General features: G+C 39.1%; 4 protein-coding genes and 1 long non-coding RNA gene across 12 annotated transcripts in view; 3 read left to right on the top strand and 2 right to left on the bottom strand.

The window, feature by feature from the left end:
- Positions 1-9,088, top strand: LOC148359507 (transmembrane protein 179). The gene is made up of 4 exons (XM_088344804.1): positions 1-534; positions 3,958-4,095; positions 4,172-4,250; positions 5,840-9,088. Exons 1-4 carry the CDS (start codon positions 188-190, stop codon positions 6,023-6,025), a joined length of 750 nt encoding a protein of 249 aa, XP_088200930.1. The 5' UTR covers positions 1-187; the 3' UTR covers positions 6,026-9,088.
- LOC148359508 (uncharacterized) lies at positions 5,355-12,418 on the bottom strand. Its single transcript, XR_015851430.1, has 3 exons — positions 12,330-12,418; positions 12,106-12,253; positions 5,355-5,929 (listed from the first exon to the last, which is right to left on the bottom strand). It is a non-coding gene; the product is annotated as an uncharacterized LOC148359508 (long non-coding RNA).
- LOC148359509 (heterogeneous nuclear ribonucleoprotein U-like protein 2) lies at positions 11,932-20,809 on the top strand. The gene is made up of 12 exons (XM_088344792.1): positions 11,932-12,221; positions 13,781-14,090; positions 14,210-14,286; positions 14,352-14,594; positions 15,000-15,112; positions 15,424-15,687; positions 18,013-18,135; positions 18,208-18,309; positions 18,402-18,570; positions 18,630-18,860; positions 19,999-20,030; positions 20,114-20,809. Exons 1-12 carry the CDS (start codon positions 12,047-12,049, stop codon positions 20,165-20,167), a joined length of 1,893 nt encoding a protein of 630 aa, XP_088200918.1. The 5' UTR covers positions 11,932-12,046; the 3' UTR covers positions 20,168-20,809.
- nudt22 (nudix (nucleoside diphosphate linked moiety X)-type motif 22) lies at positions 19,497-22,667 on the bottom strand. 2 transcript variants are annotated; one of them, XM_088344796.1, is made up of 7 exons: positions 22,354-22,667; positions 22,043-22,154; positions 21,429-21,882; positions 21,171-21,284; positions 20,868-20,965; positions 20,547-20,640; positions 19,497-20,473 (listed from the first exon to the last, which is right to left on the bottom strand). In XM_088344796.1, the coding sequence occupies exons 2-7, from the start codon at positions 22,126-22,128 to the stop codon at positions 20,369-20,371; spliced, it is 951 nt and encodes a 316-aa protein (XP_088200922.1). In that variant the 5' UTR covers positions 22,129-22,154; positions 22,354-22,667; the 3' UTR covers positions 19,497-20,368. The 2 variants fall into 2 exon arrangements, with proteins under 2 accessions (XP_088200922.1, XP_088200921.1); XM_088344795.1 differs by having other exon boundaries at positions 22,043-22,667.
- Positions 21,504-26,583, top strand: part of dnajc4 (DnaJ (Hsp40) homolog, subfamily C, member 4) — an 11,919-nt gene continuing 6,839 nt past the window's right edge. Inside the window, exons 1-3 of one of the 7 annotated variants that reach the window (XM_088344798.1) lie at positions 21,504-21,889; positions 24,249-24,353; positions 24,820-24,904. In XM_088344798.1, the coding sequence (XP_088200924.1) occupies positions 21,849-21,889; positions 24,249-24,353; positions 24,820-24,904 (231 nt within the window). In that variant the 5' untranslated portion in view covers positions 21,504-21,848. Of the gene's footprint in view, positions 21,890-23,140; positions 23,239-24,200; positions 24,354-24,819; positions 24,905-26,583 lie in introns of those variants that run through there. The other 6 variants (XM_088344797.1, XM_088344802.1, XM_088344799.1 and 3 more) reach the window with 6 other exon arrangements.

A 26,583-nucleotide genomic window follows, 5' to 3' on the forward strand; every position in this document is an offset into this window, starting at 1 on the left:
CTATGTGAGACGTCTCTCATCTCTGTCCACATCTTTGCACATTGCTCTTGCGTCATTTTAGAAATGTGGAGCTGACACCGCCCCTGCTGGAAATCTATCAAATCGTCCCGGAGTCATTTTCCATGTGCTGACGTCCCTCCGCTGTGTTTTGCTCTGCGCCTCGCCTGCGCGTCCCACCCCAGCAGACATGGAGCTGGACCGGCGGTTGTTGCTCGCTCACTGCGCTGCACACGCCCTCTCCATGGCGGCTGGCTTGTTGGTGGTCGTCCCGATGGCTCTCAACGGCTCTGCGTTCAAAGGACGCTGCGCGCTTTTCTCCGCCGGCTACTGGCGGAGCGATGGGCTCGGACTGGACCCAGAACCTGGTTCAGGGCCCGGTGGACGAGAGGCAGGGGGCGACGCCCACTTAGTGGTGCAACAGTGGGGCCCACCAACGGCCTGTCAGTTCGCTACTTTCGTGGGGATTTTCACGGTGCTGTACGGGGCTGCGCAAGGATGGAGGTGTCTCTTCTACCTCCACGGGCGACATGACGAGTAAGCGGAAACACCAGCTAAAGGAACATCACATGTGCGCTCTATTATACGTATACAAGACTAGCTTGAAAGGACAGTGTGTAATACTGTATGTAGGGCCTCCTAGTGTTGCAAAAACCCTTAATTCAGTACAAAAAAAATCTGAGTAATTGGCAAAACTACTTGAACCATCGGCGTAATCAGCCCATTTTGGCAGGTGCACCCCCCCAAAAATTAAATTGGATGATAGCCTTAAATATTATGAAAAATGATAGTTAAAAAAACAAAACAAGAAGAATCAAAACAAAAAAGTGAACAATGCAGCGTCTGAAAAGCCTTCAAATTGTTGAATCCACTTGATTCTTTGCACCGATCTTGCCCCCTACCTGGCCCTCTTTCACTCGGCTAGTGTCACTTGCGGCATAGTGGCGGAGTCTGTAGAGCAGGGGTCAGGAACCTTTTTGACTCCAAGACCCATAAAAGCAAAAAATGTTTTAAAAATAAATTGAGAGAGCCACATCCTATATTTTCAGACAAAATTGAAAACACTGCCAAACACGCTCTCTAGACAAAAGCTAATTCTTCAGCACATTTGATTTCACTGTGTGTCATTTGATGTTTTTATCAAATGTATAAAATGATAATAATGCCAAATCCTGTGTCCCAAATCAATGTCAATATGCCATTTACAATTTGTCTTCCACCTTCAGTTAAGAGTGTTGAGGCCATTTTTTTCCTTGAAATTTGTCTTTAATAACGGTTTCAAAACAATGTGCATGCAGAGTTCTTTTGTCAAAAATGTCACAAATTATTGCAAACAATAAGCATATCATTGTCACGAAACGGGTCGGGACTGTCTTGAAACGGGTCGGGAAGCAGGAAGATGGAACTCATTTGCGTAGACGATCTGTCACTTTAATTGAGAAAGAAAAGTTGTCCAACACACAAACGGACCAAAAACAAAACAAAGCAGGCTCAAATGCAGGCAAAACTACAGACTAGGCATTTAACGGGATGAAACAGAACTTGCAGGAATCTCTTAGAATGTTACACTGAAGTGCAACTAATTCCAACAAGCACAACAAGAATAAACAGGTATCAATCAGGCATGAACAGGTTTTCAACAAGGGTAAACAATGATCTGGCAAAGGGCAGTTCCAAAAGGCGCGTTTAAGTACCCATAGGAGTAATCAGGAAATGCAGATCATCCGGTGTCAAGGGGCGGGGCCAGCTGGGCGCCATGACAACCGTGCAGGACATGACAATCATCATATTCACTTTGAGTGTAGACTGCACTGAGCGAGAGAGAGAGAAGGAAGTGCCTTGCCCTGTGTGCAGGGATCCGCCCACCTGTAATGCTCACCCAATCAAAGTCGTTTGCCAGCGTTTTTAATGATCAGTTGAAATGGTTTCTTATCTATCTTCTGCATGAAGTTGTTTCGGCTTTTTATGGACCAAAATCGGGATGAAATCGCTTGACTTTGGAACGCCACAGAGAGATGTGCAATAGTTTATTTCGGAGCCATATGTACTCATGAAAAGAGCCATATATGGCCATAGGTTCCCTACCCCTGCTGTAGAGCCTCAATTGTAATACAGTGAGAGTATGTTATACAGTGGTTATGTTGAACATCTATTTTACCACCCAATGCCATGACCTTATTATCCATCCATTACCTGCACCGCTTATCCTCAGAAGGGTCGTGGGGTGCTGAAGCCCATACTAGCTATCTCCGGGCAGTGGGCAGAGGACACCCTGAACTGGTTGCCAGTCAGTAGCAGGTCACACTGGGACAGACAACTCACTCGCTCATTCACACCTAGGGGCAATTTGGACCGGCCAATTAACCAGACTTTCATGTTTTTTGGAATGTGGGAGGAAACCGGAGTGCCCGGAGGAAACCCACGCAAGCACGAGGAGAACATGCAAACCCCGCACAGGAAGGCTGGTAGCTGGATTTAAACCCCTAACCTCAGAACTGTGCCGCAGACCTGCTAACCACTCAACTGCCTTGCCGGCTGACTTTATTATCATCGGCATATATTAGTCCCCATTTTAGCTGCATTGAAGCAAATGAATTGATCATCAGCCGAGCATTTTTGTTGTGTGTGTCTGTAAGCTATGTGTGTGGTCATCCTTCTTGCACCAGCATGGACATTCACTGTTTTTATGTAAAAAAATCGCCATATTCAGGTGAAATGAAATGAAATGATCTGCATTTATAGAGTGCTTTTCAAGTCAAGACTTCCCAAAGCGCTTTACAGTGTGCTTCACACTTCCCAATAGCGGCCGTGCAGCCATGTAAGGCGCTAACCTGCTTATTGGTGGCATTAGGGGTTCAGTGTCTTACCCAAGGACACTTCGACATGTAACACGGAGGAGTCGGGATTCGAACTGCGATCTCTTGATCCCAAGACGAGCGCTCTACCTCCTGAGCTACTGCCGCCCCGGTGAGAATCTTTAACTCACAGTAACTCCCGAACAGTGTTAAATGATCTTAGATCAATAAAAGTGTAATGATTTTTTTCAACCAGCCAGACACTGTGGGTGCTGAGCACCCCCAGAGCTTTGAACCTAAAAAAGCCCTCGACATCAAACATTTTATCGATGGTAATTGTTATAAATATTCATAGGTCTAGACATGTTTATTTCTTTTATACAGCAGAATCCATACTAGGTGGTCGTCGCCATGTTTGTCTGTCATCTTGTCGCTATGTTGTGCTCATTTTGGCACTGTTTTATGTTCGCATTAGACAATACAGTGCCATCTAGTGGTCAAAAATTACACAATTTTCTTTTAATATCGAGTGACATCTGCACATCACATAAGTGACACACTATGAAATATGTGTCCAGTGAGGTAGTCAATTTACAAAAAAATGTTCACAGTTCACGATAGGGGTTGGCGGATCGATCCAAACAATATATATTATCGACACTGAGGAAGTGCACCACGGCGGCGCGGTGGTTAGCGCGTGAGCGGCACAGTTCTGAGGTCATGGGTTCAAATCCAGCTACCAACCTTCCTGTGCGGAGTTTGCATGTTCTCCCCGTGCTTGCGTGGGTTTCCTCCAGGCAACATGATCAGGGGATGGTTTATAATAGTCTGAAGTCTGTACAGCCTCTTGAGTCTTCATGTGATTAGGGGTTTGCAATTAAATGTGACTTGACTTTTAATAAATTAAGTTGTTTTTTACCCCGAGGAGTCGCTAAAATTACACACTATCCCCTTCGAACACCTCTTGTCGGCACAGCATCCTTCACAAAATCAGATCTCAAAAAATATTAGGATGATACAGAAGAGCTTTTAAAAATCATCAGAACCTTCTTTGATTAATTCAAGTAAATTATTACGCTGGCAAAGACCAATCGTGCCATCATTCAAACTGCATCATTGTGAATTTCACAAGTTTCAATTTCCTGTGTACATGTTTCTCGCGCAGTACTTTGTTCTCATCCTTCCTGACGGTGCTGCTGAGCGTGTGCATGCTGTTCCTTTCGGGCGGCGCTAGCGTCATCTTGTCCCTGGGACTCGCCTCCTGGTGCGACACGGTGACCGACAACAATACGCAAGACTTCAGGTGGGTCTCGCTCGCTTTAGTTTCATTGGAAGTTTATTCCAAAACTGAAAAGTCGTTTCCCTCTGCTGACATCTAGTTGCGCGGCGTCTCAGGCAGTTCCGCTTTACCTGGACGTGGACACGTCATCCTTCTACACGGAACTCAGTCTGGCGCAGGTGAGATACACGTAAAATAATGACGGATAAAATTTAAAACATATTCCATGACATTTCGATTTGTAAATATTTGTGTTAAGCATGCGTATAGTTGTCAATTTCCGGGTTAAATATGTTTTCAATTTGAAAGATTCAATTCAAATCAGTTTAATCAAATCTCAATTCATATTTATAAAGGGACATTGTGGAAAACTCAGCACCCTCTATTGGTAAAAAATATTTTAACAAGCAAAAACACAAGAACTATATAAAAATGAATTTTGTAAACACTGGTAGTTTGAGAAATTTGCATTTATTTTACATAACATAAGGCTCACTTTTCTCCTTGAATATAAAGGACAAATGAAAAACTCTTCAAAGTACACTGTAAATAAATGCACAAAAGTTTACTCTGCAATCTATTCACTTAAAACTTGTTGTTTTCACGTGTCGTCAAAACATTTTACTATGTTCAGAGTTAAATTAATGTGTTGATGAGAGATTGTAAAATTGACTGAATAAACCACATTTTTGACCGAATAAGAAAACAATAGCATACCTCCAAAAATGTTTCTAAAATGAGCTTTTAATTGATTGAGAAAATAAAAAAATGTTACATTTAATATTTTATAATTTTGATATTGACATTGAAAAGTTATATAATGAATTGCTTTTCATTTATTTTTTTAAAACATTCTTAATAAAAAAATAGTTGTCGATTTGTGTGCATTTTAGACTTGGGTGGCAATGTTTTGTCTAATGTGGTTTGGAAAATAATGTAAACAAACATCATTGAATATAAGAATATATATATATATATATATATATATATATATATATATATATATATATATATATATATATAAACTCTTTTTCTGTAAAGCAAAATCATAGCCCCAAATGTAGCCCGACACTCATTCAATATCGCCGCAAGAGCTTAAATGAGTGTATTAACAAAAATATTAATTTCCCACAATGACTGTGGACTACAATACCCAAAATATAGATGGCTAAGTGCCACCACCACCAATATCAATGCCAATGGGTGGAATTGAGAAATAAATCATCCTATAAATGTTTTTTTTTTTTAGTTTATTGTACAGATGTTTCGTGACATTTTGTTTAATGAAACAGCAATGTTTGTAAGTTAAAGAAAAAAAACATTTAATGTGAAAAAGTAATTAGATGGATTTACATTTAGCTATATTAATGAGTTACACAAAGCCATTTAAAAACAGCCATTACGCTGATGTGGACCTTGGTAAAAATGGGTTTGACACCTCTTTTCTAAAGTGTTGACGAACTTATCCATCTTGCATCACCATGAAACTAATTCATCTCATAATACCAAATAATCATAGATTGATTAAAAAAAGGGAAAAAAAAATCACATGAAGCTAACATCCCCCAAATGCTCAAATGATTGCAACCTAATTCAAACAATTCCTCCAAATAAGTCTATCTCAGCTATCTATCAGAATAAGGAAAATTTGTTTTCTTAACCCAACCTACATTTCCAAGTCATCTACTTTTTGCCAGTTAAGCCACGAGTGACTCCTTGTGGATTACCCCAAATTTGAGCGAGTCTCATCTCTTTGCTCACTGCTCAGGCTTCGCTGTGGTTTGTGACACTGCTTTGGCTGCTCCAGTCCAGCCTGGCCTTCATGCGTTTGTACCACTCCCACGACGGACCCTGTCTCCTGCGGGAAAAGGAGCTTCTACTGAGGGATGCCCCGTTTGAAGGTTCCCCTGCTACCCCCCCGTATTCTCCAGAAACACCAACCATCATGGTCTAATGTGTAAACAGGGATTTTGGCAGATTTCTGTATTTTCACCACTATACGGCGCACTGGAACATAAGCCACACCCCCAAAAAATGGTATTTCGTGATATTGTTCATAAATAAAGACTAAAAGGCGCAAATAATTAAAAATACATTAAGGGCGAGGCTCGCACTATCAAATAATAAGCACCATATTTGTGCATTTATTTATCAGTCGGAATACATCACTTATCACAATTGCTTAACATTGGATGCAACGGGATTCAAACCCAAATCCGGAATGCTGATTCTTGGGTCACGGCATCCACTAGACTACAACAGACGACACACAAAGAGGGATTAGGTTGTATCTTATCACCAAACAATTTTTAGTCACAGTACCAAATTGTTGATGTATTATTGGGCCGGGTTGCGAGAATATTGTCAGACATTAAACCCGTCTATAGTACCAAAAAGGATGAGGATCATTGAAATACAGTATAGTATGGCCGACTCAAAAAGTCTTTACAAAGTGCACGAGATTCTGAAATAAATGTAGAGAAAGGCATTTTGCGAAGCAATTTGGTTGTTCTTAACTAGACAAATAGAAAGGCAACGAGGGAAGTAATTCAGTCGACCTGCAATATGTATGTATGGCCGCACCTATTCAAAATCTTTGTCACTTTATATACTCAGTTTGAACGGAAAAAAAATGAAGATTTTCTTGACTCAAACATTTCTCGTACCGTGACTAAAAGTAATGTGATAAGAAGATACTACCTGATGCCTTTTCAAATGTAGTCTGTATCCCGAGTGGACTAGCAGATGCGATTCCAAAGTCTGCCGCTGAGATTTGGGTTATATTCTTGTTGCATTCAACCGTTTAGGTCCCTAGCAGCTTGGCAGTTTGTGATCATAGCTATCTGGTCTAATCCCCATTGCCACCATTGTTATGTAATAGTTGCACAAATATGGTAGCGCATAGCCAAATCAGTCTGTACATAAGGTGCACCGAATTGTAAGACACACATTCAAATATGTGTCCAATTTGGAGTTCATGGGTGTGCAGTATAACCTAGAATATACAGTATATCGAATTATACAGTTCACTGTTTGAATATCCACCATTTCGACAATGTAGCACTGCATGCATTTGCAGGATTTTTAACTAATGGAGAATGCTGGTGTCTGGGCAGACAAATATTTTTGTATGAAAACAGTCGATGTGTTTATGCGAAAACAATACTGTTTAGTTGCACAAAAACCTATAAAATTGGTTTATGGTTTTCACTCTGCGTTTACAGTATGTACAATGAACTAAATATGCAATTTAACGGCAAGTAATTAATTTGTAACATAATAATTGCTCAAAATGTACTTTCTCTTCACTTTTTAGGGGGATAGTGTGTATCATTTAGCACTACCTCAAGGTTAAAAACTTTATTCATTAAAAAGAAAACAATATTGATTTGAATAATAGGGAAAAATGTATCGACTATCAAATAAACGTGTTAATCCAAAGACCTTTTAAAACAGAATGCCCACAAGGGTGCTCTAAATACTTACAAGTCCAAAGTCACGTGGTAAACCAAGCAAAGGCAGAAGTTACTTTTTTTAAGATGATTATACACAAAGAACTATGAGGTGGAGAACTCGCATATTTACAGTGTAAATCACATACAACAAAAGATTTAAAGCAGATAATCTGAGACATATTGTGTCACAACTCCTGCAAGACTGAACAATGTGCATCTCTACAGGAACTGCAGTGACATCATTAAGCTGTATCCTAAAGGCACAGCATTTTTAAGAACAGATATTTGCACAGAAAATTATAATATTGAATGAAATAATGAGTAAAACTACATAAACCATCATATATACCAGATTGTTTTCAATACTCTTAGGGCATTTTGAAAATTGTATTATACATAACATGAGGTTCACCTAGATGGAGCTGACATGATTTCCCACCATCTTTCTGATAAGGGTACCCCGAAAAACAAAAACCTTGTGAAATGCTGGGCAAAGACATGGGAAGAAAATTGGTACAGTTTGGTCACTTTAAGTCTATGTATTTTGTATTCTTCCTTGATCTTTGTAGCAGTTTATGGTTGCACTGAACAATACAGCGACATTTAGTCTCCCTTTAAGAGAGTAAAAGGAACCCCAGACAGACGTAGTTACGATATTCTGACAAAATCCCCAATTGTGGGTGCCACTCATTGCAATTATTTTCATACCAAATGTAATTGTTTTTTCTTTTTACTGGTTACTGTTAGATGGCAAAAATGACGCACAAGATGCATTTTTGACACTATTTTCAAAATAATTAGCACAGATTTCAAGAATCAGTTATTTGCATTTCGCATCGTTAACTGGCATATTTGGTGAGGTTTTTGACACGTCATCTATATTCTTTATTGTGTTTCTTTATGATTTTGTTTTTGAGTTTCCATGTTGATATTATTGCATTGAAAAGCTGCAACATGTTGTGAGTGGTGCTGCTCCAGATGATAAGTCGAGCAAACAATAGTTTTACAGTTTGAAATTGTTGCCTCCTGCTCGGAAAAGTGGTTTGACATTCAAGTGTTAGGTTGTAGCAATCACGTTTTTGTAGCATGTGATATGTAATTGACTGAGACTTTTTGTACAGTGAAACTGCCTCACTGTGTGAGCATGAACTCTTCCCTTATCTATGTTTTGTCTTGTGACCCCAAAAAAAGCACAACTGTCCGTGTCAGTTCTGGTGACGATTTTTTGAACTATGATGCTGTCTGTGCGGACGCAACTGCTGTAGATAATGTTACAGATCAGTCCACCCTTACATGGCCCTGGTACTGATCTGCGATAGCGACAACTTTGCTGAAGTTTAAAAATAATACAAATATCTAAACATATGATACAAAGTTGAAATTGTGTTTACACAGGCAGTTGAGTGAGAAATCAGAAGAAAGTGATAGTGGCAGTTTGTAAATGGTCATATTTAACAATGTGGTAAATTATAACGAATTGTTCTTTCTACTTCTCCTACTTATTTGTTTTTCACTTTTTGCATTGTTACTGTCAAATAAAGACATTATCATTTTCAATGAAATGTGTTTGGATCCTTTTTGAAAAAAACAGCTCAAATTGTCTTTGATCTCCCCACTTTATGGTCACCCCCTAAAATTAGTTTTTGATTGAGTTAAGTTTTTTTCAACGTTCAATTACAGTAACCAACACGGCATCTTATTTTATGCAACATAAAAACATTCATGTTACATAGGTACCAAACATGTATAAACTACCTATTAGATTTAGGATTGGCTTATTTAATCAGCAGAATAACAGAACAAGTTAATTTTTGCATATATTTGCAACATATTAATTGCTTCTCATAATTCCAATTCATGATAAATCTGATTTATGTTTTATCTTACGCAACGCCAGCATAAGCATGGTACCAATTGTTTTAAGAAAAAAAAAACTACAAAGGCATTTTCTCATCGTCAGTATCTTTTTGTACCAGCTCCACAATATGAAACCTAAAACATTCTTGCATGAATGTAAGATTTGAGTTGTTAGCCCCTTGTCTCCCCATTCTTGTTGAGGACAGATTTGTTTGTTTGTGGCTTTAATTTAGGCACAGAACTAAAAAAAACATAAATCATTATTTAAAAAAGGAAACAATAAACCATGCGCAAAAAAACAGCTTAACAAACAATAATGTAATACTTAATGGATGACAACATAATTACTTAAACGTAACAGGTGGACTTGCATGGTCCACAGTGTCAAAAGCTGCTGTGAACAACAGGTCCTTAGCATTCATGAACAGAGCAATGTCATTGTGCACTTATAACAGTGCAGACTCAGTGCTATGATGAGATCTAGTCAAGTCAAATCTATTGCACTCTGGTCATCCTGGAAGGGGGCTCACCACTTGTGAGGCCCCCTCTCAAGGTTTCTTATTTTCCTCGTGCTGAGGTTTTGAGTTTTTCCTTGCCCTCGTGTTGGTTTATGATCAGGGGATGGTGGAATTGTAATCTGTGCAGTCCTTTGAGACATTTTCTTATTAAGGGCTGTACAAATAAATGAGATCTAAATGTGTATTGGAACTCCTCAAGGGCGGAATTTTCCTCAAGGGTGGACTGTAAAGGAATAAAAACAAGTTTTTCTAAAACTTTGGTGAAAAAGGGCAGGTTATAAACAGGTCTAAAATTAGATAAAACTGATGGGTCAAGGTAAGGCTTTCCAAGAAGAGACCTGACCACAGCATGTTTGAAGGAAGCTGGGACAGTTCCTAATCGAAGGCAGGAGTCGATAAAAATGAAGAGACCGGGCTCCAAAGTGCTGAAAACAATTTTCAACAATTTGGCAGGAACGATATCCAGTAAACAATAAGTGAGTTTCAAGGATTTCACTACGTCACCGAGAAAAAAGAAAAAACAAGCTGTATTAAGGTTGTTTAAATCATATTTAATCGTTAGGACCTTCTCTGTCACGCTTGGTGACCAGTCCTCTTCTAGTAGCCCTCTCTCCTGTGGTGTTCCACAAGGATCTATTTTTGGCCCTATACTATTTTGTTGTATATGCTACCACTTGGGTCAATAATTGCCAGATACCACCTTTCTTTTCATTGTTATGCAAACGACACAAAAATCCATCTGTCAGTAAGGACAAACGGTAATGATCAATGTGCTTTGTTTGATTGCATTGTTGATACTAAGCAGTGGTTGGCCCAAAATATTCTTTATTTAACCGGAGACAACTCTTAATATATGGAGCACCCTGTCTTCGAAGTTGAGATCAACCGTCAGACACCTAAGCGTGACTGTTGACAGTCAGCACAGATTTGACAAACATATTAAGAATCTTGTCAGGACGAGCTTCTTTTAGCTGCGTCTTCTAGCAAAAGTTAAATTGTTTTTAAGACGTCCTGACCTAGAGAAAGCGGTACATACCTTACTAAGCGCAATGTAAGATGATTGCAATGCACTTTAGGTTGGCGTCTCCCACTCGTTTATCAATCACCTTTGAACTGTACAAAACAATGCTCCCATCTTTTAACCAACACCAGCAGACGTACACATATCTCTCTTATTCTTAAATCCCTTCATTGGCTCCCCGTCCGTTTTAGAGTTGATTTCAAACTATTAATGTTTGATTTTAAAGCTCCTAACAGTTTTGCCCCATCTAATTTATTCGAGCTTTTAACTATTCACAATCCTGTTAGAGTTTTAAGCTCCAGGGACCAACTTGTGGTGGAAGTTCCCAGGTCTGAATATAAAAGCTTGGATGACACAGTCTTTCCGTTGCTGCCCCCAGGCGCTGGAATCAGCCCCCCATCGAGTTGCGTCCTATTTCGGACCTGGGTCATTTTAAATCCAGGCTAAACGCGCACTTCTTTGGGGTGGCATTTAATAATCAGTAGTACAAGGAGTTTTATTTTTTATTTTTTTCGATACTGTTGTATTTGTTTTTGTGTTTTATTGTTTTTATTATTTTTTTATTTGGTTTTTACTTATTACTTCTCTGTTATTTCAACAAAGCACTTTCGTACTCCAATAGGATTGTTGTAAAGTGCTGTATAAATAGAGTACATTTGCATTTAAATTTACATTTAAACAATGCCCAAATGGAGTAGGCTGTAGCCGACACTTTTACTGGAAGTGCCTAACCCCAATTCCATTTATCCATTTGTGAAGACTTACTCAAAATCAAAACAAGAAAACAGAACTTTACCCCGTACGAAAAAAACAGAACTTTACCCCGTACGAAAAAACTTAAAACAAAGAAATGCTATTGACAGCTTGAGACCAAACAGCGATTAACTTTGGAGGGGAACGTTTCAAATGAGTTGTAGTTACATTTGTTACCGCTAAGTAGCAGCACAATTATCAAACGTATTAAATCTGCTCAACAAGAGTGACGAGTAAGTAAAGGCAGCTCGTCTCAGCCAATCCGATAACACGGCTCCATATTGAATCTTTGTTTTGGTGTGAAAACTGCCACTTCTCCCCAGTTAAATCACAAAATAATAGTGATTTTCACCTTTATTTTTACACCGGCAATGATGAAGTTACACGAAATTAAGAGGCTTAGAAAGGCCGAGCTGCGGTTGATGCTTACCCAAGCTGGTTTGGATAGCCATGGAATGAAGATGGAGCTTGTAGAGCGGTTGTGGTCATTTCTTGATGACGGCGGCCGAAGAGGCAACCGAAACGAACGGGACGTTCCAGGACACGGTAATGCACTTCTTCGCAATTAGCACCTAACACTGAAATATTGACGCCAGATATGCACATTTTTACAATAGTTTGAAACTATTTTTATAAAGATTGTTTATACTTTACTTTATTTTTCGTATAACTGGTCAGTTGAAGTCACGTCAACATTGCGTCACTTCAAAATATGCACACTTTTGTGCATGCATCATACACACGTCACATGTATTCATGCATAACTACAGTCTAGATTACTGTATCTAGACTCTAGATACTCAAGCGTATTTAACAGTGTTTGGCGAGTAACTAGTTACTGTTGTCGAGAGGGGTTGTTCAAAACTCACATTGTTTGTTTGCTGTTATTAGTGTCAATAAATTTGTTCAAACCCCCCAAAAATTAGAAAGTAATCCAGTAACCCCTAAATTACTGTTAAAATTGTCGAGAAAAAGTGTTCAAACCTCACACTGTTTATTTGCTGTTAATGGTGCCAATAAAATTATTCAAACAAAAAAAAAAATACTGACACTAAAAACTAGTGTGTTACTTTAAAACTATTTAGCTATTTACAAATCATCTTACGTATGCGCATTGAAGCTGACCCCCTAAAACTGCTTTGAAAAAAAGCCTCAGAAAAGAAACAGAAGAAAACGTACACTAACCTGTGGAAGCATGAACACTTCCCATTTCTTGTCCTGTGCATGTTTGAGAGCTTGCAAGCTAACACTAAGCAGAGACACCCCATACCCATTGTGTCTCTGGGCTTCAAACTTTTGAAGATTTCTTTCAACATTTCTAGGTAATATTCAAGGCGTTTTCTTTTTTCCATTGTGTATTGCAACAATATTTGTTATAAACCACAATTCAGCACACTTTTTCTGAAAATTCTGTGCTCACGTTTTTCCGTTAGTTGGTTTTTCCGGTATAAACCTCGAACCCCCCTCTCCATGTACTGCTCACCATTCGCTACTGGTGACACACAACCAAATATGCGCATATAAACGTATCCGCTGATTTTGGTATTTTAATCAATGATTGTAAATTCAGCATCTATGCAACTATATATGGTAGGGAGAAAATATCTAAGTGGAGAAATTCAGTGTTGCCTTACTTTCTGCTTGATACGGCACCACAGAAACTGTATTTAGTTTTGTTTTGTACGTTGAATTAAATTTCTGAGTTGCCCACCCTGGCTGATTGAGGGTTGTATTTTACAGAGTGTACAATGGAGAAACAGTTGGCAATCAGAAATCGTTGTAGTCCATGACCTGCTTTTAAAAAGTGGCAGAGTAACCATCATGTTGTAATAACAGATGAGTTATAACATTTTAATAGTTATGCGTTACTGTACTCGTTGCAGATAAAAGTAATTGCGTTACAGGAACATGTTATTTGTAACGCGCTAGTCCCAACACTGGTATTTACGCTAAGATACGAAATGTGTCAGGCAAATCATTCTGTCCTACAAAAATGAAATATTTCCACCTAATAAAATAATCATGAAATGTTGTGCAAACACCCCAGGACTCCGTCATTTTGGTTATTTGTATAACTGATCTCACAATTTTCTCTGATCTGACAGAACACCAGCTTCCTCCTGTACTAGTAGAAGCCAGTACCAGCATAACACCAGAGATAGTGGAAACCTCTTCTTCCCTCCTTGATTCTAATTCCCGCATAGAGCCAGCCAGTGATACCTCGCCTGGCAGACAGGAGGACCAGATCCAAAAGTTTGTCGACTCCGCCACACAGACGGAGGCCGAAGCCGACCCAGGGTGTGCGCTAAATGTTGTTGAGGGGTGTCAAACTGAGAACAAAGTAGATTCTCTTTTGGAAGGGGAAGAGCGAGGGCGAGCATTCTATGAGTTTAAGGAGGAGATACGATATAAAAGGTAATGCAGATCATTTACATCAGTGTTGGTGTAGCTGCCAAAAATCAGATTTTGGCTTTGACTTTTTAACAAATGATCACTATGTGAATGTAAGTACACATTTTATGATTGTTTACCAGAGCAAAATTACCACAAGCTATTCAACTGGAAGATGAGAAAATGGAGGAAAACAAAGAAACACTCAAATTGCATTCATGTGGGTATTTTTAACAAACATTTTAGACAATTTGGCCGCATTTGTCACATTTCATTTTAATTTAGATGACAGTCACCTGCACTTTCAAGTGGGCCCTGATGGTGCCTGCGGTCAGCCGCAATTTTGGGACAAATTTCCGTTGCTGTGGAGTGGATGTAGACTCACGCACGGCGTGACACAAGGCAGGGTGGGCTTTGAAGTGAGGCTGGAGAGGAGGTTGTGTAGCTCTCAGTCGGATGATCTACGGAGTGATTTGTCCTACGGAATGCGAATAGGCTGGTCTTTGGGCCAGACATCCTTGTTGCTGGGTAAGTTGACACACATGAGTTGTAAATATTGCCTCTCTATCCTCATATTGTTTTTCTTTCTTTTTTCTTCTTTTTTGACATTTTCATCTTTGAGTGCCACGTCTAATCTCATTGTGAAAAATGTATACTAGGTTCAGTTGACAATAAGGACAATACAAATTAATTTGGTGCAATATGTTTATATAATGGTTCTTTGTTAATTTGCAATACATGAAATAATTCATGAACATTATAATAATGCATTTACATAATGACGTGAGATTCATTTACTAATGACGTGAGATTAATTAAAAAATATATATATTTTTTGTCTAATGATCATGATACATCTAGTGCATGGCCAATATTATTAAAGTGGAAACAACATGCCCACTGTTGAATAATATTTTTCCTCCTCGTTATCAGGAGAAGAATCGTTTTCTTTTGCATATGATAGACGAGCTCGAAAAGTGACATGCGGGAGAGAGGAACAATTTGGTGAGCCATTTTGCGAAGGAGACATCATTGGCTGCTATGCCGTGAGTGAAGTTTCTTTTATTTAACACACAGGAGCATTTTTTTTTATAAATATCTACTGATATCACACCCTACAAGAAAAAATAACAAATTTTCATTGACATTCTTCTTAACTATATATACTTTTTGATTTGTTTTTTTCTTTGCCATATGGGTTTGGATGGTTAAGTTTGTAAAAACAATGGAATATTTTTGTTTTTAATAACAATGGTCTACCTAGGGAAATAAACCCTATGTACATCTTCGATCAACTACCCTGCAATAGCATGTTTGTGCCACTAATTTGTCCAAACGCTGTGATCTCTTCCCACAGAATTTCTCTGATTCTAGCGTTCAGCTCTCCTTCCATAAAAATGGCCGTTTTCTGGGCGTGGCCTTTTCTCTTAAGCCGTCAGAGCTGGAAGGTCGGGCACTGTTCCCTCATGTGCTCTGTAAGAACTGTGAGGTTCGTTTCCTCTTAGACCCTGTAGCGCCCCCTTGGTACCCTGGTCCTTCTGGCTTCACCTCAATTGCTGCGCACCCTTCCAGCCTGTGTCATCGCAATGTGTCCGGGCCAAGTTCCAAAGCACACAGTGAGGTTGGTTTTCGGCACTAAATAACTACAAAGCTTCTTCCTGTATGTTAGATAATTACATGTACAGTAAGACCTCGGTTATCGCGGTTAATGGGGACCAAAACCACCCGCGATAAGTGAAAATCCGCGAAGTAGCGGCGCACCTTAAAGAAAAAAAAAAATCTCATCATTATCTGCACCGCTTATCCTTATTAGGGTCGCGGGGGGGCTGGAGACCATCCCAGCCATCTCCGGGCAGTGGGCAGGGGCCACCCTGAACTGGTTGCCAGCCAATCGCAGCTGCAAATCACATTAGTTCTCGCAGTTAGCTGCATTCTTCATCGACGCACGAGCCGAGTGATCCACCGATAAGAGTCGTACAGCTGGGCGATTTTACGTCCGCCCGGGACGATCGGAGACAAATTCACCACAGGGTTTTTACCGCGGGTGCCGTTTGGTCGCTCCCGCAAGTGAGCCCCTAACCCGCAGCTCGGGTACTTTCGGGCGCGATACGCATGACACCGACACAGTTACGGGGGTCCCGCGCACGTCCATTATGACAACGTGAAAACGTTTTTTTCTTACTTTTTTTTTAATTTATTAAAAATAGAAAACTAAGAAATCACATTTACATAAGTATTCACAGCCTTTGTCATGTAGCTCAAAATTGAGCTCAGGTGCATCTTTATTCCACTGATCATCCTTGAGATCTTTCTTCAGCTTAATTTGAGTCCACCTGCAGTAAATTCAGTTGATTGGACATGATTTGGAAAGGCACACACCTGTCTATATAAGGTCCCACAGTTGAGTGTGCATGTCAGAGCACAAACACCAAGCATGAAGTCAAAAGAACTGTCTGTAGACCTGCGAGACAGGATTGTCTTGAGGCACAAATCTGGGGAAGGATACAGAAAAATGTTTGCTGCTTAGAAGGTCCCAATGAGCACAGTGGCCTCCATTATTCGTAAAAGGAAGACATTTGGAACCACCAGGACTCTTCCTAGAGCTGGCCGGCCTTCTAAACTGAGCGATCGGGGAAGAAGGGCCTTGGTCAGGGAGGTGACCAAGATCCCGATGGTCACTCTGTCAGAGCTCCAGCGTTCCTCTGTGGAGAGAGGAGAGCCTTCCAGAAGGACAACCATCTCTGCAGCAATCCACCAATCAGGCCTGTATGGTAGAGTGGCCAGACGAAAGCCACTCCTTAGTAAAAGGAACATGGAAGCCCGTCTGGAATTTGGCAAAAAGCACCTGAATGACTCTCAGACCATGAGAAACAAAATTCTCTGGTCTGATGAGACAAAGATTGAACTCTTTGGTGTGAATGCCAGGCGCCGCTCATCACCAGGCCAATACCATCCCTACAGTGAAGCATGGTGGTGGCAGCATCATGCTGTGGGGATGTTTTTCAGCAGCAGGAACTGGCAGACTAGTCAGGATAGAAGGAAAAATGAATGCAGCAATATAGAGATATCCTGGATGAAAACCTGCTCCAGAGTGCTCTTGACCTCAGGCTGGGGCAAAGGTTCATTTTTCAGCAGGACAACGACCCAAAGCACACAGCCAAGATCTAAAAAGATTGGCTTCAGAACCACTCCGTGAATGTCCTGGAGTGGCCCAGCCAGAGTCCAGACTTGAATCCGATCGAACATCTCTGGAGAGATCTGAAAATGGCTGTGTACAAACGTCTCCCATCCAACCTGATTGAGCTTGAGACTTATTGCAAAGAAGAATGGGCAAAACTGCCTAAAGATAGGTGTGCTCAACTTGTGGGATCATATTCAAAAAGACTTGAGGCTGTATTTGCTGCCAAAGGTGGATCAACAAAGTATTAAGCAAAGGCTGCGAATATTTATGGAAATATGATTCCTTAGTTTTCTATTTTTAATAAATTCAAAAAAAGTTAAAAAAAAAAAAAAAAAAAAAAAAAAAAACTTTTTCACATTGTCATAATGGAGTATTTTGTGTAGAATTTTGAGATAAGAGATTAAATTAATACAATTTGGAATGAGGCTGTAACAACAAAATGTGGGAAAAGTGAAGCGCTGTGAATACTTTCCGGATGCACTGTATGTATATATATATATATATATATACATATATATATATATACACAAGTATATGATTATTCAACCTATTGTTTCAATAGTCATTGACTAGTTGACTTAAAATAATTATTAGTTGTAGCCCTACTGGTTACGTGGAAGTAGTTCATCGTGTGTTTTTTTTTTTTTTTTTGTGTGTGTTAAGGAACAAAATTAAAGTGAAGGGAAGAGCTATGTATTGGTAGTAATAAAACATTTGGGGTGTACCCATAACAAGCAGTGGATTTACTGTACTCCATGTGTGCAGATGTTGTTGATGGTGGGTCTTCCTGCTTCGGGTAAGAGCCACTGGGCCAAAGTTTACATGAGGCAGCATCCGGAGAAAAACTACAAGCTGCTGGGCACCGAAGAGCTGCTCTCATGCATGATGGTTAGTGACCAAATGCACTCGCATTGAAGGCCCATTATTAGTCGGACAAAACTCAATTTTTGCATGTTTTAGGGTGGGGGAACAAAGCAGCGTCGTCTGCAGCAGGCCGCCCTGTGTCTGACCGAGTTAATCAAAGTGGCTGCCTGCATACCAGGCAACTACATCCTGGACCAGGTGAGCTTACGTTTAGTAATTAAAATAAATATTATATTTTAAAATATACATCTTCCTGTAAGACTATGACACCCTCTTCTTTTTCTTTGCAGTGCAATACTCTTTTCTCTGCACGTTGTTTCAAGCTACAGCTCTTCTCTGGGTTTGGCAAGCGTTCGGCGGTGGTTGTTTTCCCCTCGGCAGATGAGTGGAAAAGACGACTGCTGGAACAGCAAAAGGACGGCGATAGTATTCCCGAGACCGATCTGCTCAAACTCCAAGGTAGGCCTTAATTCGCGGCTGTCTTGCCTGACAAATTCCGAAATGCCCCTCCCTTACAGTCAGCTGCAGCCTTCCTGAACAGCTGGCCGACATCTTGGATGAGTTGCGTTACGTGGAGCTGGAGCAGGATGCGGCACAAGAACTGCTACAAGAGTACAAAGACAAGGCCAGACGGCTGCTGCCGCCCGTTATCAAGCCAGAAAAAACAAAGAAGTATGCGACTATGAAAAGATCGTACCCGCATGAGACTGCCCTACAGCCTCACTGGATGAGGGAAGGGGTCATAAACAGTACGTATGAGAAATTAAGTATACAATTAGGGTAATCTTCTTACCAGTGACAATTTGTTGTACAATAATCAAAAAGGCACAATAATTGCAATTTATTAGTACATGTTTATCAGGCCAAAAAGATTGCATTGTAATTGACAGCTAAGACTTACAAATACAATTTTATATTATATATATAAAGTAATAATTGAAAAGTTTTTGGCCTGATGCCAGGGATAGATTTTTTACATTTTTAACAAAAATGTCCAAATTACTGCAGCTTTGTAAGCCGTTGTGTTTATCTTTTTTGCGTCCACCTATATTTCTGTATTCTTTTGCCCTAAGGTGGAATGAAAATTACAATAAAAGTTCCACTTTCCAAATGGATACATTTGCACAAACGGCATTTTACAGCAAAGCAAGGTGTTTCAAATTGGTTTAGATTTCAAACTTCGTAAAAGTGTTATGGGCTTTAAGACAAATCCTATTTACTATACACATTAAAGTTGGAAAGAGGAGTGAGGGTCCAGGTTTCCTACAGCTGAAAGCAACTTAAATTCAAGGCTTTTTAAGACTTCTTGAATACCTTTTGAAATCAAGTCGACAAAAAAAAAAAAAACAATTGAAACAAACAAACCAAAAACCACCACAATAATTAGGTGATTTTAACAGAAGTTTATTTTAATTTGTTCTTTAAATCACATTTTGGTCCATTTGAAAACATTCCATCTGAAAAACAGCTGTCTCCAAGTTTTAGACATGGCAAACAATAAATAAAAAGGATATTTACAATACATCATGGATCCTCAGTCAAAACTGGAAGATAACTGATAATTCTATATAACTCTTCTGCTACATTGATGAGCAATTTTTATCATAAATCATGAAAAAAAGACTTTTTTACAAAATCTTTTTAGTTCAAACAAATTCAAATAAATTCAATGTGTTCACAGTTTTAAGACTTTTGAAATTGCATTAAAGACATTTAAATGTCAATTAAGGCCATACTTTTAGAATAATGAATTAAATGCTTTTTAATACTTTTCAAGGATCCGCGAGAAACCCTGAGTTCACTTCCTTAGTTTAACTGTTGTGTACTTTAGGATAAGAGATAGGATTGTTCAGTTTGTGACATCATGTTTTTGCTTTTTCTTTTAAGATTGGAATGACACGCAGTGCTGGGGCCAGAATGTAAGTACAGTACATTAATTTAACACCACCAGATTTAAAAATGAACAATCATAGTTGAGGTCTTGTTCCTTTTTGTTTTACAGTGGAATATGCCTTATGACCAAACTGTTTACTACTGCAGTAGCTACGAGGGATGATGATAAAGAAATGGAAAGGAAAGAAAATAGTTATGCAATGGATGCTTTCAACAATCAAACTGCATCAGTGTTGATATTTAGTGGAAAAAAAGACACTTTTATAAAGATCATTTCTAATTCAAAAAAGTTGAAATCTGATTGGATATTCATTGATCAGTCTGGAATCATAGCTGAAGCTTAAAAATCTGATTGTGGATGAACTTAGGACTGGTCCGGTTTAATCGTCTGAAAAAGCATGATGGCCCCCTTGGCGGAAGGACACAGTTCCAACCACAGTGGACAGCTTTGATCCAGCTGAAGTGTTTCCTATTTAGGATTTTACACTGTATTTAATGTGCACTTTTTTTAACCGTAAGATGTACCCATAAGAGTCCCTCACCGCTCGGCTGAGAAACATGATGTCCGTGGATTCGTTGGCCTCCGCTCCCCCTTTCCAGTACAACTCACGGACTTCATCAGATGACAGCAAACAACTCAGGACACAGAAACAAACAGGACACTATTTTTTTAACACAGGATCTCAGGACATTATGCTATGTCGATCAGGGCAGACGAGGAAGTTGGACATCCCAAACTCTCAAAGTAAAAACAATACAACACTGCTAGCGAATCTTATTTTAAATTAAAGTCGTGCTTGTCAGACGTTGGAATTGAACCATTTTTTCCCCATAGTGTGTAAAGTCATGAAGCCTAAACATACCTGATGTAGAACTCAGCACTTGGTTTTCTGCCACTTATGTGATTCAAGGCAATACCCATCAGCAGTGGCTCTCCAAGTGAGCTCAAGGGAATGTTAATCTACAGACATTAGGAAACCAATCAGAAGCCTTGTACAGTATACATGACTGAAAAGTGTGTTTGTGTAGTTTTTAATTCTTGGAGTGAAAAATGATTGCTACCCAAATCTATGATTAGGTAACTTGCTTAGTGACCATGACTGTGAGTATGGCTATACATGAAACATTTGATGAAATTATTCCCACAGACTGGGGAAAAAACCCACCTCGTCTCTAATCTCAGCGCATATAGATGAAAAGAGCTCAACGACGACTGCCTCTGGACTCCTTTCCAGCAGGTTCATGTCTATCTTTTCCTCACCAAGACGCTCACACACCACCTAAGCATAACCACAACAGTGTAAGAACAACACAAACATGAAAACTAAACGTATCCACATGGGTAAAAAGGTAGAGGCATGCAGGTTTAGATATTTAATCTTGGTTAAACTTCACTACCAGAAAAAAAATACCAGCCCTCACACCTTGGGTTCTGGGTGCCCGCCAGGAATATCCAGCTTCCCGCCTGCTTCCGCCACCTTCTGGCTCCTCCTGATGAAAACCACATTCCCGTCGACCGTGCACACGACGGCGCCCACTCCTAACGGCTGAGCCAGAAACGCCTGACTGCTGCCCAATTCAGCTTCCCCATTTCTGCAGAACTCCACCAGCCGGGATGACCAGTTGGTGCCTAGGTAGTCCTTGTAAGAAGTGAGGCCTAGCCTCAAAGTCAGCACCGGTGTTGTCACTTGAAGGCGCGTATTGTCTGGGTTTTGCAATGACAGATTGTGGGGTGTAAGTTGAGCTGCAGGCGGCGTGATATAAAATGAGTGTAGTCGGAATTTGGCGCCGTTGAAAAGCCACGGCTCCTTGGACACCCGCGCCGTCCATACTTCTTCGATGTGATGTTGGAGGGCGGTATCTGTCTGACGGTTATACCTTCAGGGTAATAGTTCATTGATAAAATCACATTGTAACTTTTGTTTACAACCAATCTTTCAGTGTATGCTCCTTGAATAGGGGAGAAGCATCAATATTTCTTCTAGTTTAACTAGTTACTAGTAATTATATAGATACTTTTTATGATTGCGAACCCCACCTCTCAGACAGCTCCACCTGCACTTGGGACTGCTTCAGGCCCCGCCAGGCTTCACAGTGCAGTAACAAAGAGACTTCAGGGTCCATCAGTCGGCTGTCTTTGTCCACAATTTCTTGGAGGACAGTCATTTGTTTTTAATATAGACGGATTGGTACACCTTCCATAGGCTTTGTAATTTGAATACATAAAGTTAAGGGAAAATATGTCGGACACGACCGTATATATTTAGTCTTGGCTCATTGTGTGAATAAGTGCTTCAAGGAGCACATTTATTGTGGAATTATTTATCAGGCAAATTAGTTAAGACTTACCATAATAAGCTTTAATGAGCCAGCAAGAAAAACCTGTCGTACAAAATCTGGTAAAAAAAAAACGATCTATGCTGAATTATCAACGTATTCAAATAGATTACAAATAGTCTACTTATCACATTCGTTTATTTCCGGTGCTGGTGAACAGGGGGCGTATTCAAATGGGACTGATCATATTTTTGTTGCATATTTTATGCCTTAAACAAATTACACGTTTGTCACTTTGTAGTCAGTACTGTGTGAACCAGGATATCTATTAACCAGTTTATCCTTTCAATTTTGGATGTATGGTTTCTCTTAACTGCCTGTTCATGTATTCTGTGGCGTTTAGCTTTACGACAATCAAAACCAATTTACGTGTTTGTTTTTTCACGCCTCCTCCAGTGATGTTATTGGTTGAACCTTTACAAGTGAAAGGAAAAACAAAATATAGTAGTGCCACCTGGTGTAATTACATGTTTATTTAATATACATGTCCAAATTCTAACAATACTTTAGGATCTTTCCTCACGCAGAATAACAAGTTTACTGACAATCACCTGTTAGGGCGGAGCTACATGTCACCGTCAAAATACGGTGACAAGTGGCCCAAATCAAAACGTTTTAATTTAATGCAAAACTCATTTTTGAAATGAATTTATGACGATGAATCCAATCGTGCAAGTGGAAATTTAAAATAAATTGGAAAAATTTTACTGAAAATTTTTAATAAAAACTAGTGCGCATACATAGTACGCGACACTGTATTTTATTGTGAAAATACATTTGTCATGTTCCGGTTTTAAATACCCCACATTGACATTATGCAACACAACTAAAAAAGAACACAGTGAACCGCGGTCAATTTCGGGTGTCCTTTTACTGCTGTGCTGCCATTGACTGCAGGTACGTCCGTTTGCAGATGCAAGCACCGAATTTATTAAGGTTCAAAATCAACGTACAGTTCCATTTTCACACGTATTTATTCACAACGCTTGGTGTCATATCAGCCTAGGATGTTGTTAATACTGTTAGCAGGCTAACGCTAACAATATTATGCGAATGGTGCGAGAAAAGTGCCGATATGGAAATAAAACATAATGCAGTTAGTTTATTTTGTTATAAAACAAATTTTAGGACAGTGTTTCCCCCACTCAATTATCTTTGCTTTCTTCCAGTGATCAGCCCAGAATTAATCTATATTAGTTGGTGACAGCAGATTACTTATATATATATATATATATATATGTATATGTATATGTGTGTGTGTGTGTGTGTATGTACTGTATTTATGTAGTACAGGATTTTTTTTTGATGGAGCGTTTTAAGATTACACTGCAAAAATAATAACATAAAAACAATTAAGTCAATATAATGTAATTTCTTTTTGTTACTATTTTACGGGGGGAAAGCAAGAATGTAGTCAAAAAACCTTCCGCTGGCAGATAATTTGGGCTCATTTTAAGTGTTCTTTTTTCAGGGAAAACAAAATAAAAATATACTAAAACAGGTTAAAAAAAAGTGATGCAATACAAAATTACTGCAAAGTTATAAACCAAAACGAATACCTCTATTACCTCTTAAGCATACTGTAAATTAGGCAACATGATAACATGAAACTGAAGCTGAGAATTACATTTTTTTGAGTGTGTGGCTTTAGGTTTTTTTAATGACTTATTGCACAATTTTTATGCTTGTCTACCGTTGATATCAGCTGTCCGGTCAAATGAAAAAAAAGACACTTGGCTGGAATTGTTCACTTGTAGGATAAATATCTGCCAAGTGTGCCCCGGCTCAAAATAGAAACACTGATATACAATATTCCCATTACCAGTTTATTCTATTTTCCATTGACATGCACAATGAAGGAGTTAATACGTCTTTTGGTCTGCATGGAATTCTTCGAATCGATACAGCCATCTTTTGGCCATGCAGCTGGAGGCCCAGCTGCGCCTCTGCCAGAGTTGTCTTTGGTGCTACAAAAGTGGACTACGTCTCTTAACCTGGACTGCTGCACAAAGGTGATCTAAAAATAAGACCCGTCTAAAGCAAGTTTTTTTACCTGTTTTTTTTTGTCTTGTTCAAACATATGTTACGTGAGCACGCAGATATTCCAAAGAGACAAAGGATGCCCTGTCGGGTTCCACATACATAAACCCTAAACTTTATCCCCAAAAGTTTTGTTTCTATGGTTCTTTCCATGTATTCACTGTCAGTAATAATAATTGTGTTATGACTTTATGATCTGTAATGCTTTTAACGTGTTATGCAAAGAGGATGGTTTGAAAACTATGAAACCACCCACGTTTAGATTTGTCAGATGAAATGTAGCCCTTGACCGCTACTGCCAATTTGATTTCCATTATATTTGAGCTAACCTTTGTCAGCACTGCTACCCATTAACAGACATATGGCGTGTTCTATAAATCCAAAACTATCGATTTGTGTTTTTATACTGTGCTGTGCTCTGTTATTTTGGCATATCAGAACCAACTACTATGACCTGCTGGGAGTAAAATCTGATGCAACCCAGGAGGAAATCAAAAATGCATTTTTTGATAAATCTAAAAAGGTAACTATTTTTTCAACCACATTTTATCCAGGGGAATTTATACATTTTGTCCTGAATATATTTTTGTCACCCTGGTTGCCAGCCAGCAGGGCACACAGGGACAGACAATTTGCTCGCTCATTCACACTTAGGGACAATTTGGACAGGCCAATTAACCTAACATGCATGTTTTTGGGGAATGTGGGAGGAAACCGGGGAGAGCATGGGGAGAATATGCAAACTCCACACAGGAGGTTCGATCTCATGACCTCAGAACTGTGCCGCACACGTGCTAACCGCTGCTCCGCCGTGCAGCCCCGTCCTGTAACTCGTTTTGAAAATAATATACTCTGTCTTAAAAACATGAAATGTTTTACTAGGTGATAATTTTACCCTACAAAAATGATTTGTTTTGATATCAAATCAAATACTTGAAATCATTTTTTATTTCTCAGGACAATATATCAATTTCATGAACTTGAGATCGTTTAACAAGATTTAGAGATGTTTATGCTCAAAATTCCACTCCTGTCCCACAAACATTTACACATCACTACCACATCATCATACGATTACAATTCCAGTCTAAAAATTTGTTCTCTTTTATCAAACAAATATATTAGATATTTTTGTCAAAAAATGTGCATCTATAAGAAGGAATTATAGGTTGTTTTCTCCCGATGAATAATAGAACTTTTTGCACATAAAACTATAAAATACTTGCTCTAAAACATTTTTTTAACTTGTGTAGAACCTGTAGCCTGCATTTATTTTTAAATACATTTGATTTGACTCTTCATATATATTTATAATTGAAAAAGTTTTTTTTTTTTTTTAAACCAAAGTAGTTCTGTTTTCAAAATATACAGGTTTTCATTTCTAAATATCAAATTGTCTAGAGCAGTGTTTTTCAACCCTTCTTGCACCAAGGTACACTTTTATTTATAAAAAAGTTCTGAGGCACACCGTCCGGCGAAAATGTTTGAAAATGAAGTTATGTCAAATATTTCACTGTACTACCTCATTAGCGGGTAATTATTATAGAAAAAAGAAAATAATACTTAAAATAAAAAAGAATGATGTGCTTTATTTATGTTTTAACTATATATAGTGCAATCTTAAACCGCTCTGTTAAACATATTCAGTTATTAAATGTACTGTGCTACCTCATGAGCAGATAATTAGTATACAAATAGTATATAAAATTCTACTGCCACCTACTGTTATGGATGACTGTTACAGTTCCTCGTCTAAAGATAGCAAAAATACTGAATAATGGCCTGATTTTTTTTTGGGAAAGATAAAATTGGGCAAATTCCAGCAGCACACTAGACAAGGTCTCACGGCACACTAGTGTGCCCCGGCACACTGGTTAAAAAACACTGGTCTAGAGAATATGATTCTATTGTTCCATAGCTATAATGAGGCTCACTTTTAACGGTCTTGCTGTGGATTTGCACTGTGTTTTGGATTACCTCATGTGCAGTCACTTCTCAAGGTTTTTTCATTCTCCCCATGCTGAGATTTTTGAGTTTTTCCTTGCCCTCGTGTCGGTTTTAGATCAGAGGATGGTGTAATAATAGTCTGTAGTTTGCAATAGTCTGTGGTCTGTGCAGCCCTTTGAGACGCCTTGTGATTAAGGGCTACACAAATAAACATGACGACTTGACATTCTGATTGGCTAAACCGTTTCTGAGAAA

The sequence above is a fragment of the Urocampus carinirostris genome, chromosome 9, assembly GCF_059441175.1.
Source record: "Urocampus carinirostris isolate Australia breed hairy pipefish chromosome 9, RoL_Ucar_1.0, whole genome shotgun sequence".
In the NCBI taxonomy this organism is placed as follows: domain Eukaryota; kingdom Metazoa; phylum Chordata; class Actinopteri; order Syngnathiformes; family Syngnathidae; genus Urocampus; species Urocampus carinirostris.